The following is a 14,143-nucleotide window of genomic DNA, read 5'->3' as shown; positions in this document are numbered from 1 at the left end:
AAATGAAAATCCAGTGGTGATTTCCTCCAACATTAATTTCCGCCAGGTCTTCCTTGACATGGGAAATAAGGAGATGGTGGAGGGGGATGTTTTGAAGACCAAGGGGTCCATTACAATGAAAGGGCTTTCACCATCCTGGAAGTTCTTTATGGTCCACTTGGTGGAAAGTTTGGGAGGGAGTTCTGGTGGATTGGACCAGATAAACTCCTTCCAGGTAGAGATGGCTTACTGCCTTTGGAATGGGCTGAGGGTGGACTTTGCTGGTATTCTGTTCAGAAGCCTGGTGTTTAAGCTGAAGGGCAACAGGGGTCCTTGTATTCCCTTTTCGAGATTCTTGTCCCTTTGTTTCATTCAGGTTCTAGGCAGAGAAGAGTACAACAACACACAATCCTTGTTCTCTGTGCCAGAACTGTTGAGGAATCTGGACAACCTGGTGTCCACTTCTGATGAAGTCCAGATGTCCCCGAGAATGATCTTTGCATTCTCTAAAACTGATGCACCACAATCTGGTGAGTCAGAAAGGCAACTGGGCGGGCCTCAAAATAATGAGGGACCCACCGGTTCGTCTACTGGAGCGGTAACTGTGGCAGAAGCAGGAGTCCAGGCGATTCCTAAAGCAAGAAGATCTTCCAAAAGCAGAAGGAGATCCAGATCTGGACTTGTTGCACCTGACCAGTCACAATCTGTGACTGTGGTCTCTGAAGCCGCTACCGGTGATACTGCAACTGAGGATAGAGCAGTTGTAGTTGAGGCACCAGTCACCTCTGTCCAGGGAGAAGATGCTTCGGCAACGGATCCTAGAACTGATGATACCATTGAGGCAACTCAAACTGGTCATCAGGAGTCTGAACAACTTGTTCAGCCACCCCCAACATTTATGAATCTTGGCATAAATGAGGGTGAGTTTCAGCTTGAGTCTTCGGACTCATCTGAGACGGAATCTGACCAGCAGATGGCTGATGCAACTGTACTTGATCAGCTCCCTTCTCTCCTTGGTCAACCCCAAGAACCACATGTTTCAGTTTCCCTAACAAATATACAAAGCTTAGATATACCTCCAATATTCGCCTCTCGCCAACTACTTTCTTCTATGGGTGTGCCTAGAAATAGACACATCCTAACACCACCGTCGCCGTCATTCACACCTGAGCATTCTCAGCATGAACGACATATTGAATCTCTTCCCTTCATTTCTACAACCCCTCCTCTTCTATCAACTGATGCTACTGCAATTGGAGAAGCAAACATTGTCATACCTCGTCCAGTTGCACCTGTAGCTTTTTCGGCTGGTCCAGTGACACCTTCCCCTCAGTCACTGGAAAGCCAATTTGTGTCTTTTCAAGCCGATCTCTCGAACCTTCTCGCGAGGGTGGAAGAGATTCAAAAGACACTGGACAAAAACACCAAGTCCCTCTCCAGGTACCAAAAGGATCATATGCAGAATATCAAAGTGGTTGACCTGGGGATAAACAAGTTCTCAGCTAATGAGGACTTGGTGTTTGGAAAGCTGAACGAGTTAGTGGAATCCTCCAATCAACTGGCAACATCTTTAAGGGAGGCGTTCGCACTAACTCAATCTGGAGTCACATCTTCAATATCCAACCTGCTGAACAGTACTGTCAGATCATCAGAGGTTGATATTAAGAATCTGGAAAGGCAGGTGCAAGATTTATGTAGCAAACCTGGCCTAGATGTGACAGAGTTTGGGAGTCAGTTGGCCTCTTCAGTAGGTCTCAAGATTGAAGAAACTTTGGCTGCCAGTGAGAGAAGTTTAATTGAAAAGGTGATGTCTGAGATCACCAAGATTGCAGCGCCCCAGGTCGATCTCACTCCAATTACATCTGAGATTGATCGGTTGAGGTGCAGTCTGGATACACTGGCCAGCAAAGTATCTGAACACTCATCTGCCATATCTGATCTGACCACTGAAGTTGGCAAAGGGAGGGAGGTTGTTACTGAAAGTGTTAAGGAAGTCCCTGCAACTGGGCTCTCTTCAGATGATCTCTCAATACTTAAACAAATTTTAAAGAGTCAAGAGCAGACAAGTGGAAATGTTATGACTCAGTCTCAGGAGATAAATCATTTGTGGAGGACAGTTCGTATGATTTGTGGAGTCTTCAAAGAGTGCAAGACAATGCAATCATGGCAGCCTCTAGATCGCTTGCCCTCTAGTCATGCCGATTTTGAAGCCATCAGGCAAGGCCTAGATGCTGCCAAGGGGGAAAGGTCGGTACATGCCCCTCGCACTCTTATGGAGACTTCAGGTAAAGGGAAGGAGTTAGTGGTGGCTACCAGTACTGAGGCTGGTGAGCAGGAGATTGAGGTGTTTGATGATGTGGTAAAGGGGAGTGTTGATAAGGGAAAGACCATTGTTGATAAGGGAAAGGCAATGTTGATTTGTTGCCTCCAGTTACTGAAAGCGAGAGTCAGAAGTTAGCAAGAGTGGGATACCTGGTCAAGGAAAGGAAGAAACAAATGAAGGTGAACCAATTCGAATCTAGAAGAAGTCTTCCAACCCCTCTTGTTGATATCACTGATGCTCAACTCCTTGGCTTGACACTTGTTGAATACAAGAAGATCAAAGAAGATCCAAGAATAGTCAATGCACTGAAGGAGATGCTTGAAGTTGAACTGGACAAACACTACCAGGATGATGAGGCTGAACTGGATGCTAAGTGTTTGAATGTGTCGGTGGAGAAGGCCAGAGAGATCAGGTCTGAAGGGATTCTCAAGAGGACTGAGCAGGTAAAGAAGGCGGTCACCAAAGTGTTGAATCCACCCAAGTCCAAAGGAAGAAAACAAAAGGCTTTGCCAAGGGATGCAAATCTGAGGACTTGGGTAGAACCATCTGAACCCACAACTGATGATATTCGAGCTGCTACACAAAAGCTGAGCACGAGCAAAATTAAACTGACAAATGAATCTGAAGCTCGCACATATTTGTCAGATGTACAGCGTCGAAGGCACAATAGAGGCAAGATTACTGATGTTAAGGTTTCGATCAAGCCTGGTGCTAAGCATTTTGTTGTTGAGGTACAATACTTTGGTGGGCCTAAGAGAACAACTGAGAACCCGGATGTCCATCAGTATGGTCATTCCGAACATGTAGAGATGTTGAGGTTACTGGAAGGAAGGCAGAGGAAGAATAAGGTTGAAAAAGGCTGGGAGTACGTATTGCAAAATCTTATCAAGTTCAAGGAAAACATTGAAGAAAGATTAGGCCTTGATCCTGAAGATACTCAGCCAATTTCATCAGTCACAAAAAGAAGAAAAACTGGCGAAGGGCCATCTGTTTAAGTTTTCCTTCTAACTATCTGCTTGTAATTTTGTGTACTTTCTTGTAACTTATTTGTAATTGTTGTGTATATACAAGTTTCCAGATTGTAACTCACAAGTAAGATATCTGATAAGATCTACAAACACTTAAAACGAAATCCAAGACATTTGATGATCTATAAAAATGTCTTGGAAACTTAATAGGTTTTATCAAACTCAAGTATTTCAAACTTAAACTTGTATAGAAACAAGTTTGAAAATACTTGACAATATTTCAGGACAATTAGGGGGAATTTGTTAGGACCAGTTTAAGCTAAACTGGAGCTCTCCAGCGACATCTGGAGAGCATGCAGAATTGTCCGAAATATTAGAAGTCCAGTTGCATTGTACAGGTTTAGCAACTGTTGGCGTCCTCCAGTTGAGATCAGAAGACTAGAATCTGAAGACCTTCCAGTTGAAGTCAAAGACAACAAATGGAAGATAGAGATTGGCAATGACAGCGAAGCCCAGTTGACAATCTACCAGATAAATCAACTGGAGAATCCTCCAGTATAAATGCTCTTACAAAGCTTTACACTGATTACGATGAGGACCTTTTTACTCTACATCCTTTTAACCGGACAATGATATTGTCTTTGGATAAAGGTGCAAAGATGTAGAGTGGTTGAATAAAGTAACATTTTGTCTTACTTTATTTAGCACACACAAAAGATTATTTAAACAATACTTTTGTGTGCTGTCAACCATATTTGTATGTCGAAGTTGAGATCCCCATGCTCAATCTTCGACTATAAATAGAGGTCCTTGCACAAGCATTTTCAGTAACTTTGCAAATACATATATTCTGCAATATTGGTGAACTTGTGCAATATTCTCTCAATCGCAAAAAGGAACATTTCACAACTCTAAGTGTTTCGATTGTTTAGGAGAATTTCCAAGTTTAGATCAATTGTAATTCATGGGTTGTTAGGATATTTACATTCATGTATTATCTTGGTTTCGCAACAACCTTGTATTTTATTTAAACAATCAATAAATAAAATACACTTGAAAATTATACATTGTCTCACCAGTTTACTTACTTGTTAGTGCATTGTATTAATTTACATATTCAGTCACCTTAATACACTATCTCCAGTTAACCTGGTACTTGATCAATCTAAACTGGTCATATCCATATTAATTGATCGTGTTGCAAAGTTCACTCACCATCGACATAGAGGTGTCTTTAGCACCCATCTAGTAATAGTTGGGACTTACAGAAAATTATGTATCAACAATGGCGAAGCCAGAAATTATACCTTGGATGGGCCGAAACTGAACAACGAGATATAAAGGGTAGAAATTGTTTAAAGAAAAAGCCGGATAATATATATAAAAAAATTACAATAAAATTTTAAAACAATATTAGCTAATTAACACAAGTAATTTAAACTCTGCTATGACATGAAAATTTAAAAGACCATGTATAAATTATTAGAGATTTGAAAAAAAAAAGGATTAATACCTATGAATGTAACTAATTATGACGAAATGTATATATTATTTAAAGATTTCGTGAAAAGTCTATGTAATGTAATGAACTTTCAAATCATGTTTATTGGATGTAACTGGGTATATGTGACAACCATATAAGCTACTTTCAAATCCTGGTTATTGGATGTAACTGGATATATGTGGTAACCATATAAGCTGTCATGTGTAAGTTTTTTATTTGTCAGGTACATCTTATAATCGGGATTTGAAAGTTGATTACATAACATAAACATTTTATAATATTTTTACATAACATGGACATTTGGTCATAATTAATTACATCAATACGTAATAATCTCAAAAACATAAAACATTTCATAAAACTAATGACCGGATGAAATTATTATACTTTTGTTAGATAGAGCTGAAAAGGCACGATTAAATAAAGATTTTTAAACTTTTTCAGAGAAAAAACTGCGATTGTTATTAATTAAGTAAGAGAGAAACAACATTATCTATAATCCCTTATAAAGAGGATTGAGATTAAGAAATTAAGCAAAATTTTTCTTCCCAAAATACCCCTACTTAAAACATAAAACCCTTATATATATTCCCCTTTCCCTAATTTTCTCTCTAATCATTATACACTCTATCGATTTTCTATCACTCTCGGTTGTCGCCCTCCTTCTCCATGGCCTCCCTCGATCTCCACCACCGCCTGCCTTTCTCACCTTCTAGCCGCCGCAACGCGCGAGCATTATGCTCGTATATTTTAATTTGTTTTGCAAACAATGTAGCCACTGATATTCTAATTTCAAAATAAGTTAGTGGGCCTCATTTCAAATATAAGTTGCATTGGATGGGCCAAGCACACTCGTCGAATGAAAACCTTGTAAATTTATACGTACAAATATAACATTATTAGTATGTTGGGATGGGCCATGGCCCTGCCTGGTTTTAACGTGGTTTCGCCATTGTGTATCAAGTTTAATATATTTTGTTTATATGATACTAAGAAAATAATATTAATATTCAAATTATTTATATAATATAAATGAAAATAAATGTAAAGCATTTTATGGAATTATAATATGCAAAAACAATTGAGTGTCACTTTGACAATTAACACACGTGAGGAGCATGCAATATTAGTTAATTAATTTGCCTGAGTGTTTTACTTTGAAGTTGTATTTTTTTCAACAATTAAGGTCGCAACCGCCCAACTTCATGGCTTCATTGCCCATTATGACCCGTTCAAGACATATAGCTATTTATACACAGCCCAGAACAACCCGCGTAGCAATTACAAAGAATCCATTGCGATCCACAAAATCAGATTGATGAACCAAAATCACCCAATATTTGGGATTTGGGTCAATATTGTCGGCATGAGATCGATCCCATCAAAATAATTTTAAGGCTATAAACATTTCTTGAATGACATCAATATCTATTTAATGTTGACTATTAAATGTTGACATCTGACTAATTTAATGTTGACTATTTAACTTTCAACTTGAGGGGATCTCCACCCTTAAAAAAATATGGTGATATCGAAGAGTATACAGTTGTTACGGATAAAGTAACCGGGAAGGCCAAAGGCTATGGCTTTGTTCTTTTCAAGAACCGAAAAAGTGCAAGTACGTCCCTTAAAAAGACACAAAAGAAGATAGGAAGCCGCATGGCTACTTGCCAGTTAGCTTCTGCAGGACCTGGTGGACCTAGTAACAACCAGAACACTGCTACACAAAATACTATTGGACGAAAGATCTTTCTTGCAAATGTTGGGTCCCATGTGAATCCCAATGCACTTAGGTCCTACTTTGCCAAGTTTGGAGAGATTGACGAAGGGCCATTGGGGGTTGACAATGCTACTGTAAAATTCAAGGGGTTTGCCATGTTTGTATACAAGACAGCTGAAGGGTGCAAGAAAGCTCTAGAAGAACCCAATAAGGAATACTATTAGACTAGATATCTATTTATATTTGTGTATGTAAATATCAAATATTAGAGGGTTGTTTAGCAAACATTTGTAACTATTTATACTCGTGATTAATGAGAAGGGAATTGATTTTGGCCGCTCTCTTCTTTTTCTCCCTTCTTTAATCACGTAACCCTCCTATTTCTTCTTCCTATTTTCTGTCCAGTCGATCTATCTCCTAATCGACACCATGGCAGCCCCTCTACACCCAACAACCACTGTCACCAATATTAAATCTCTCATTCCCGTCACACTTGAGATGAACAGCAGCCAGTATGTCTCCTGGCGACTACTTTTCATAACCCATTGTCGTGCTCACGAAGCCATCGACCACATCATCTCCTCTCCCACCGACTCTACTGACGCCTCTCCTGACAAGCCGAACTCTTCAGGCAAGGCTGTTGAAAAACCCCCCAACTGGGATCGTATTGATTCGATCGTGCTTCAATGGTTGTATGCAACTATATCAACCGACCTCCTACAGACTATTCTAAAGCCGGATACCACAGCGCCATGTGCATGGGAAACACTAGAGAAGATTTTTCATGATAATGCAAGTACCAGAACTGTTTATTTGGAAAATAAGTTTTCCACCACCAAGCTGAATTCCTTCCCTGACATATCCTCTTACTGTCAAGAACTGAAGTTAATTGCAGATCAACTGGCGAATGTTAGCTCCCCTGTCTCCGAAAAGCGATTGGTTCTTCAGATTATTGCTGGTTTCAACGACCGCTTTAGCACGGTTGCGTCCATCATTCAACAAATCAACCCGTTGCCAGATTTTTATGGTGCCTGATCACAGTTACTTATGGAAGAATCTCGTCAAGCAAATCAAGGTTCATCCGAGTCGGCTTTTATTGCTACACCCCCAGCACCACCGACTCCCCCTGCACCCCCGGCTGCCCCTACTGCCGTTACACCACAAACACCACTTGTTCAGCCTCCCACGCATTCAGCTCCTCGACCGGCTTCTTATGCTCCTCGGAGCAGGGGTCGTGGGGGTTGTTTCCGGGGTCGGGGTCAGTCACGTGGTCGTGGGTACCTCTCACCAGTATGGTATCCTCAAGCTTTTTCCCCATGGTATCCTCAACAGTCGTGGTTCCCCCCTCCAGCCCCATACCTGACTACTCCCACCGCTCCTGGACGTGGGAGTGGCCCTTCTTTTGCAGGCATACTCAGAAGTACACCACCAGGTTATCAGCAGCACAACTACACTACCACCAACATTCCCCAGGCTTTGGCAGCACTCAACTTGCACCCGGATCCTAACTGGTATTGCGACTCTGGAGCCACTTCATATATGACTCATTCATCAGGTAATCTCTCAACTCGTGTCAATAATTGCACAAACAAAATTGTCGTTGGCAATGGTTCAAACATCCCCGTTCATGCTACTGGTCACACTACTTTTCTTCCACCATACCCACCTTTCAAAATCAATAATCTCCTCTATTCCCCTCAAATTATCAAAAACCTTTTGTCTGTTCATCATCTAACTACTGATAATAATATCTCTATTGAGTTTGACCCTTTTGGTTTACTTGTGAAGGACTACCAGACGCAGATTCCTATCCTCCGATGTGATAGCACCGGAGATCTTTACCCACTTGCCTTGGCGTCCTCACATGTCACTTCTCCATCCACTTTTGCAGCACTTTCTCAAGATCTTTGGCATCATCGTTTAGGACATCCTGGACCATCGTCTTTATCTACTTTGAATAATCAGAATTTTATTTCTGTTGATAGACTTGATTATAAGCGTTTATGTCAATCTTGTGTTTTTGGCAAACATATTAAACTTCCATTTAATGAATCTTTGTCGTTTACTCATATGCCATTTGATATCATTCATAGTGATCTTTGGACCTCATCGGTTACTAGCACCGGTGGACATCGTTATTATCTTTTGTTTCTTGATGACTTTACTAATTATTTATGGACCTACCCTCTTGCTAATAAATCCTCTGTCTTTTCTATCTTTCTTAATTTTCATAAATACGTTTCCACTCAATTTAATTGTTCTGTCAAATCTATCCAATGTGACAATGGAATTGAATACAATAATAATAAAGCCTTTCATCATTTTTGTACCCAGAATGGCATGCTTTTTCGTTTCCCCTGTCCATACACATCCCCTCAAAACAGTAAAGCCGAACGGAAAATCCGCTCCATCAACAACATGATTCGCACTCTTCTCACCCATGCCTCTCTTCCCTCTACATTTTGGCATCATGCCTTGCAAATGGCCACTTATCTCCTTAACATTCTTCCCTATAAAACAAAAAATCTTCAAACCCCCACCTTCCTCCTTTTTCAAAAATTCCCGTCTTACTCTCATCTTCGCACCTTCGGTTGCTTATGCTACCCGCTTAATCCGTCCACTTCCATTCATAAACTTGCAAATTGATCCACCCCTTGTGTCTTTCTTGGATACCCTTCTGATCATAGGGGGTATAAATGTTATGAGTTGTTTACCCGTAAGATTATTGTTTCCCGTCATGTAGTGTTTGATGAGCAAGTTTTCCCATTTGCCAAGCTAAATACCCCTACTCCCACACATGAGTTCCTCTCCTCCCACTTGCACCCCCATCTTTGGCCTTCGTCTCCAATTGCAACCAACCCCCCACCTTCAACCACTACTACCTCTCCCAACTCTCCACCACCAGTCTCGCCTCAATCACCTGACCGAGCTACTACTACCACACCAACCCTACAAACTTACTCCCGTCGACTTCGTAATTGTCCACCACACCATACACAACCACCTGTCTCCGAAACTCCATCTCCCCCTTCCCCGACACCACCACCACCACCACCTTAACGTACTATGACCACCCGTAGCATGTCTGGTATTTCTAAACCAAAACCTACATTCAACCTTCAAGCTGAAACTATTCAGCCCTTGCCAAAATCCCCAACCGATGCCATCACCAACCCTGTGTGGAACCATGCCATGGCAGATGAGTTTCGTGCTCTTCTTGATAATGATACTTGGGAGCTAGTGCCACGACACCCGGAAATGAATATAATTCGTTGTATGTGGTTGTTTAAACACAAAACAAAAGCTGATGGATCTTTGGAGCGCTACAAAGCGCGTTTGGTTTGTGATGGGCGGACACAACAAGTTGGTGTTGACTGTTTTGAGACCTTTAGCCCCGTGGTTAAGCCTGCCTCCATTCGTATAGTGTTGAGCATTGCATTACACAACAACTGGGATATTGATCAGTCGGATGTTAAAAATACCTTTTTACATGGAAATCTTTCGGAAACGGTGTACATGCATCAGCCATTTGGTTTTCGTGATCCACATAGATGCAATCATGTATGTCGTCTTAAGCGGTCTCTATACGGGTTGAAACAAGCACCGCGGGCTTGGTATCAACGGTTCACAGACTATGTGACTCACTTGGGCTTCTAACATAGTTCCTGATATCATTCTCTTTTTGTTTACAGGCATCATCAACAGACCGCATATCTTCTTCTCTATGTTGACGACATCATCTTGATTACTTCTTTTCTTGCACTCAAGACAAGACTCTTATCTCACCTCTCTTCTGACTTTGCCATGAAGGATTTAGGCCCTTTGAGTTATTTTTTGGGCATCTCTGTCACGCGGACATCTTCTGGTCTGTTTTTCTCACAGCATAAATATGCTCTCGACATCCTTCAAAGGGCAAATATGATGGACTGCAATCCTGTTAACACCCCGGTTGATACAACAGGTAAGTTGGATGACGAGTCATCCCCTCTATTTGAAGATTCTACTCTATTTCGCAGTCTTGTTGGAGCTTTGCAGTATCTTACTTTCACCCGTCCCGATATCACGTATTCAGTTCAACAAGTATGCATGCATATGCATTCTCCTCGACTCTCTCACTATAATGCTTTGAAACGATTCCTTTGGTATGTTAAGGGCACTAATGCCATGGGTTTACATATGACATTGTAGGGAATCAGAATTCCATCTGTTACAAATTTCAGATTTACGGTTTCTATTATTATACATAGTATCACAGGGAATTGATAATTGTGTGTGTGTGTGTGTGTATCAGAGAACGAATGAACAGAAAGTAGGGATAAAGAAACTGCTATTCGAATGGTTTACAATGTACAGAAATACACATATATATACATATCGAACCGGTATATCTATTCCTAGTACCGCTTCATGTTAACAATCGTGTCCATATGGGACTCTAACTGCCAGCCTTTATTTTATTTACATGGCCAACCCTTAACTAATATTTATTAACATAACTAATATATACTTAATATACTTTTGTCATTATAATCCAATACTTCCCCCTAATGACAAAGTATATGTCTTCACACACACTGACTTTAGTTTTCAACGATGATGTAGTCTCCATCATTGTTGTCTCTGTCCACACATATTCCCTTGCCACTTCCATCTTCTTCTTTGGTTTCCTTTCCTTCCATGGGTTCTTCATGGTTGCAATTATCGTACTTAGTAATCAGTTCCTTGCCATTGTCGAAATCAACTCTGCCCTTTAGCCTTCCATTATCCTGCCTTGCACTCGTTCCACTGCAGCCCGGTTCAGTCCTTTCTCTTGGCAACTCCTCTGCCTTAATTCCATTTGTACCCGTGCAGTCCATTGCCTTTGGTACAACACCACTGGAATATTCTTTAGCCACATCATAATAGGCTTCTAAGAGACTCAAATGCGTTCCATAGCATTCCTTTAAACCTTCTGCATACTCCTTTGGGAACCCCATTACATAGGCAACTCCAATCCACTTATTTTTCATTGTAACTTGGGCAATTCCACCCATTCCTTTCACTGTAAGGTAAAGGTCTAAAAGGCATACCCTTATGCCATGTATCTTCACAGGCATGGGCCTTTCCGTTACTTCCAATATTCTTTATAGAACCATATTACTAATTTCTCAAAGTGGTCTTTCACCACATCTTTACAACCCATAAATTCTTCACAGTTGTCAACCATATTCATGAACCCAACAAAATTTTCAAAATTAAATTTAGAAGGTACCTTTTGTTCTTGGTTTCCATTCACCATTTCTTCAATTGTGTTCTCTTTATAATACAAAGAGTCACAATAATTCATCACGGCCTCCATGGCCTTCGTCCCGAACATACCAGGCCTTACATCTTCTCCCTCGCAACCTTCATCCTTTTCTGTATCACTACAGCCCTCACTGCTTGTATTGTCAAATAAACGCTTCACCGTGCAATTGGAATTCTTGAAGATCACATCAAAACCTTGTTGCATCAATTGGCCCAAACTTAGAGTGTTTAGACCCGCGTTAAGGACATAGCATACTCCTGGTATCACAAATTGTCTGGTTTCTGTTTGTAGAATTACTTCTCCAATTCCTTGAACGTTTAGGCGGTGTTTGCCATTTACACTTGACCCCGGTGTCTCTAATTTGAATTTGTAGAAAAGTTCCAAATTCGATGTCATGTGCCTTGGGTACTCATCTGAAACATACCAAATATCATTCCAGTCCCCGCCATCCGTTCCTATTATTTGCCAATTTATTGATGCTGTAACGATGTCATCATATTTGCTTGTTGTGGCGTTTTCAATCCCTGTTCCTTCTTCGTTCTTCTCGACTTTCACTTGTTTTTCCTTCTTGAATTCGGCCCTCCTGTTCTTATTTGGGCAGTTCCAGTAGGCATGTCCTCGAATGAGACATATGTAACACCTTGATCGTCTCATCTTCTTTGATTTCTTTGCAATAATCTGCCTGGGTTGTTCACTGCCAAACTGATCGCATATATTCAAACGATCCAGTTTTTGTAAGACTCCTCTTCGTCTTTGACTCCAAAAGTGATGATTATAATAATGATACTTTTGGTGTAGAACACACTTAGGCCTTCGAATTCTGGGTTCACAGGTTCTCGGGATCTTCTTGCTCTGATACCAATGTAGGGAATCAGAATTCCATCTGTTACCCATTCCAGATTTACGGTTTCTATTATTATACATAGTATCACAGGGAATTGATAATTGTGTGTGTGTGTGTGTATCAGAGAACGAATGAACAGAAAGTAGGATAAAGAAACTGCTATCTGAATGGTTTACAATGTACAGCAATACACATATATATACATATCGAACCGGTATATCTATTCCTAGTACCGCTTCATGTTAACAGTCGTGTCCATATGGGACTCTAACTGCCAGCCTTTATTTTATTTACATGGCCAACCCTTAACTAATATTTACTAACATAACTAATATATACTTAATATACTTTTGTCATTATAATCCAATAGACATCAGGTCCACTCTCGTCACTCATCTCTTAGACTGATGCTGACTGGGCCGGTTGTCCAACCACTCGTCGCTCTACCAGTGGATATTGTGTCTTTTTAGGGGGCAACCTTATCTCGTGGTCTTCCAAGCGTCAATCGACTATTTCTCGCTCTAGTGCAGAGGCTGAGTACCGCGGTGTTGCAAATGCTATTGCGGAATTATGTTGGGTTCGTAACCTATTGCTGGAACTTGGTTGTCCTGTTCGCAGGGCTTCAATTGTGTATTGTGACAATGTTAGTGCCATCTATATGTCCGGCTATCCTATACAGCACCATTGCACTAAACATATCGAGATAGACATCCATTTTGTTCGGGAAAAAGTGCTGACAGGTGAGGTGCGTGTTCTTCATGTTCCATCACGCTACCAACTTGCTGATATTTTCACCAAAGGCCTGCCTCGTCTTCTATTCACAGAGTCTCGTTCCAGTCTAAGCAATCATGATCCTCCTCCTTAGACTGAGGGGGTATATTAGACTAGATATCTATTTATATTTGTGTATGTAAATATCAAATATTAGAGGGTTGTTTAGCAAACATTTGTAACTATTTATACTCGTGATTAATAAGAAGGAAATTGATTTTGGCCAGATATCTATTCTATCATATACGATGGTTGTGAGTTGCAGTGCAAACAAGCTGTTGATGGCCAACGTGGAAATAAAAATGCCAAGAATCTGCCACCAGCTATGTCTGATAATGAGATTGGAAATTTGAGTTATGGTTATGATGGACTGTATGCTCCTCAGCTTATGAATCCTGGAGCTGGTGTTATGGTTGGGCAAAATCCGATGTTGGTGTCTGCTTTGAATCAAAACACCATGTCCTCAACACCCCAATCATACGGGCTCAGTGGTAGTTATGGAATGAACACAGTAAGCCCAGGTATGCTGGCCATTTATGGTTCTCAACTTGGGTTACCAGGTATTGGGACATATCAGACGACTCAGATGGGTCGCTCTTCATCTAGCACATCAGATCTGGCAACTAGGGAGCATTATGGACATGAGTCTTTGGCATCCAGTTTTTCTTCATATCGTGGCCGCTAGTTCGTTATGAGCTTCCTTTTCAAGTTACATTGTTTAGGTTTGTTTTAAAATGTTCTTATTAT

The 14,143-nt window shown here is 40.8% G+C and overlaps 1 protein-coding gene across 1 annotated transcript; it reads left to right on the top strand.

Annotated features, from left to right (window-relative positions):
• Window positions 1–5,693: 5,693 nt before the first annotated feature.
• LOC122604912 (UBP1-associated protein 2B-like) lies at window positions 5,694–14,143 on the top strand. Its single transcript, XM_043777771.1, has 3 exons — window positions 5,694–5,737; window positions 6,274–6,707; window positions 13,639–14,143. The coding sequence occupies exons 1-3, from the start codon at window positions 5,694–5,696 to the stop codon at window positions 14,079–14,081; spliced, it is 921 nt and encodes a 306-aa protein (XP_043633706.1). The 3' UTR covers window positions 14,082–14,143.

Source organism: Erigeron canadensis, chromosome 6, assembly GCF_010389155.1.
Source record: "Erigeron canadensis isolate Cc75 chromosome 6, C_canadensis_v1, whole genome shotgun sequence".
Taxonomy (NCBI): domain Eukaryota; kingdom Viridiplantae; phylum Streptophyta; class Magnoliopsida; order Asterales; family Asteraceae; genus Erigeron; species Erigeron canadensis.
This window is presented reverse-complemented; position numbering and strand designations above follow the sequence as displayed.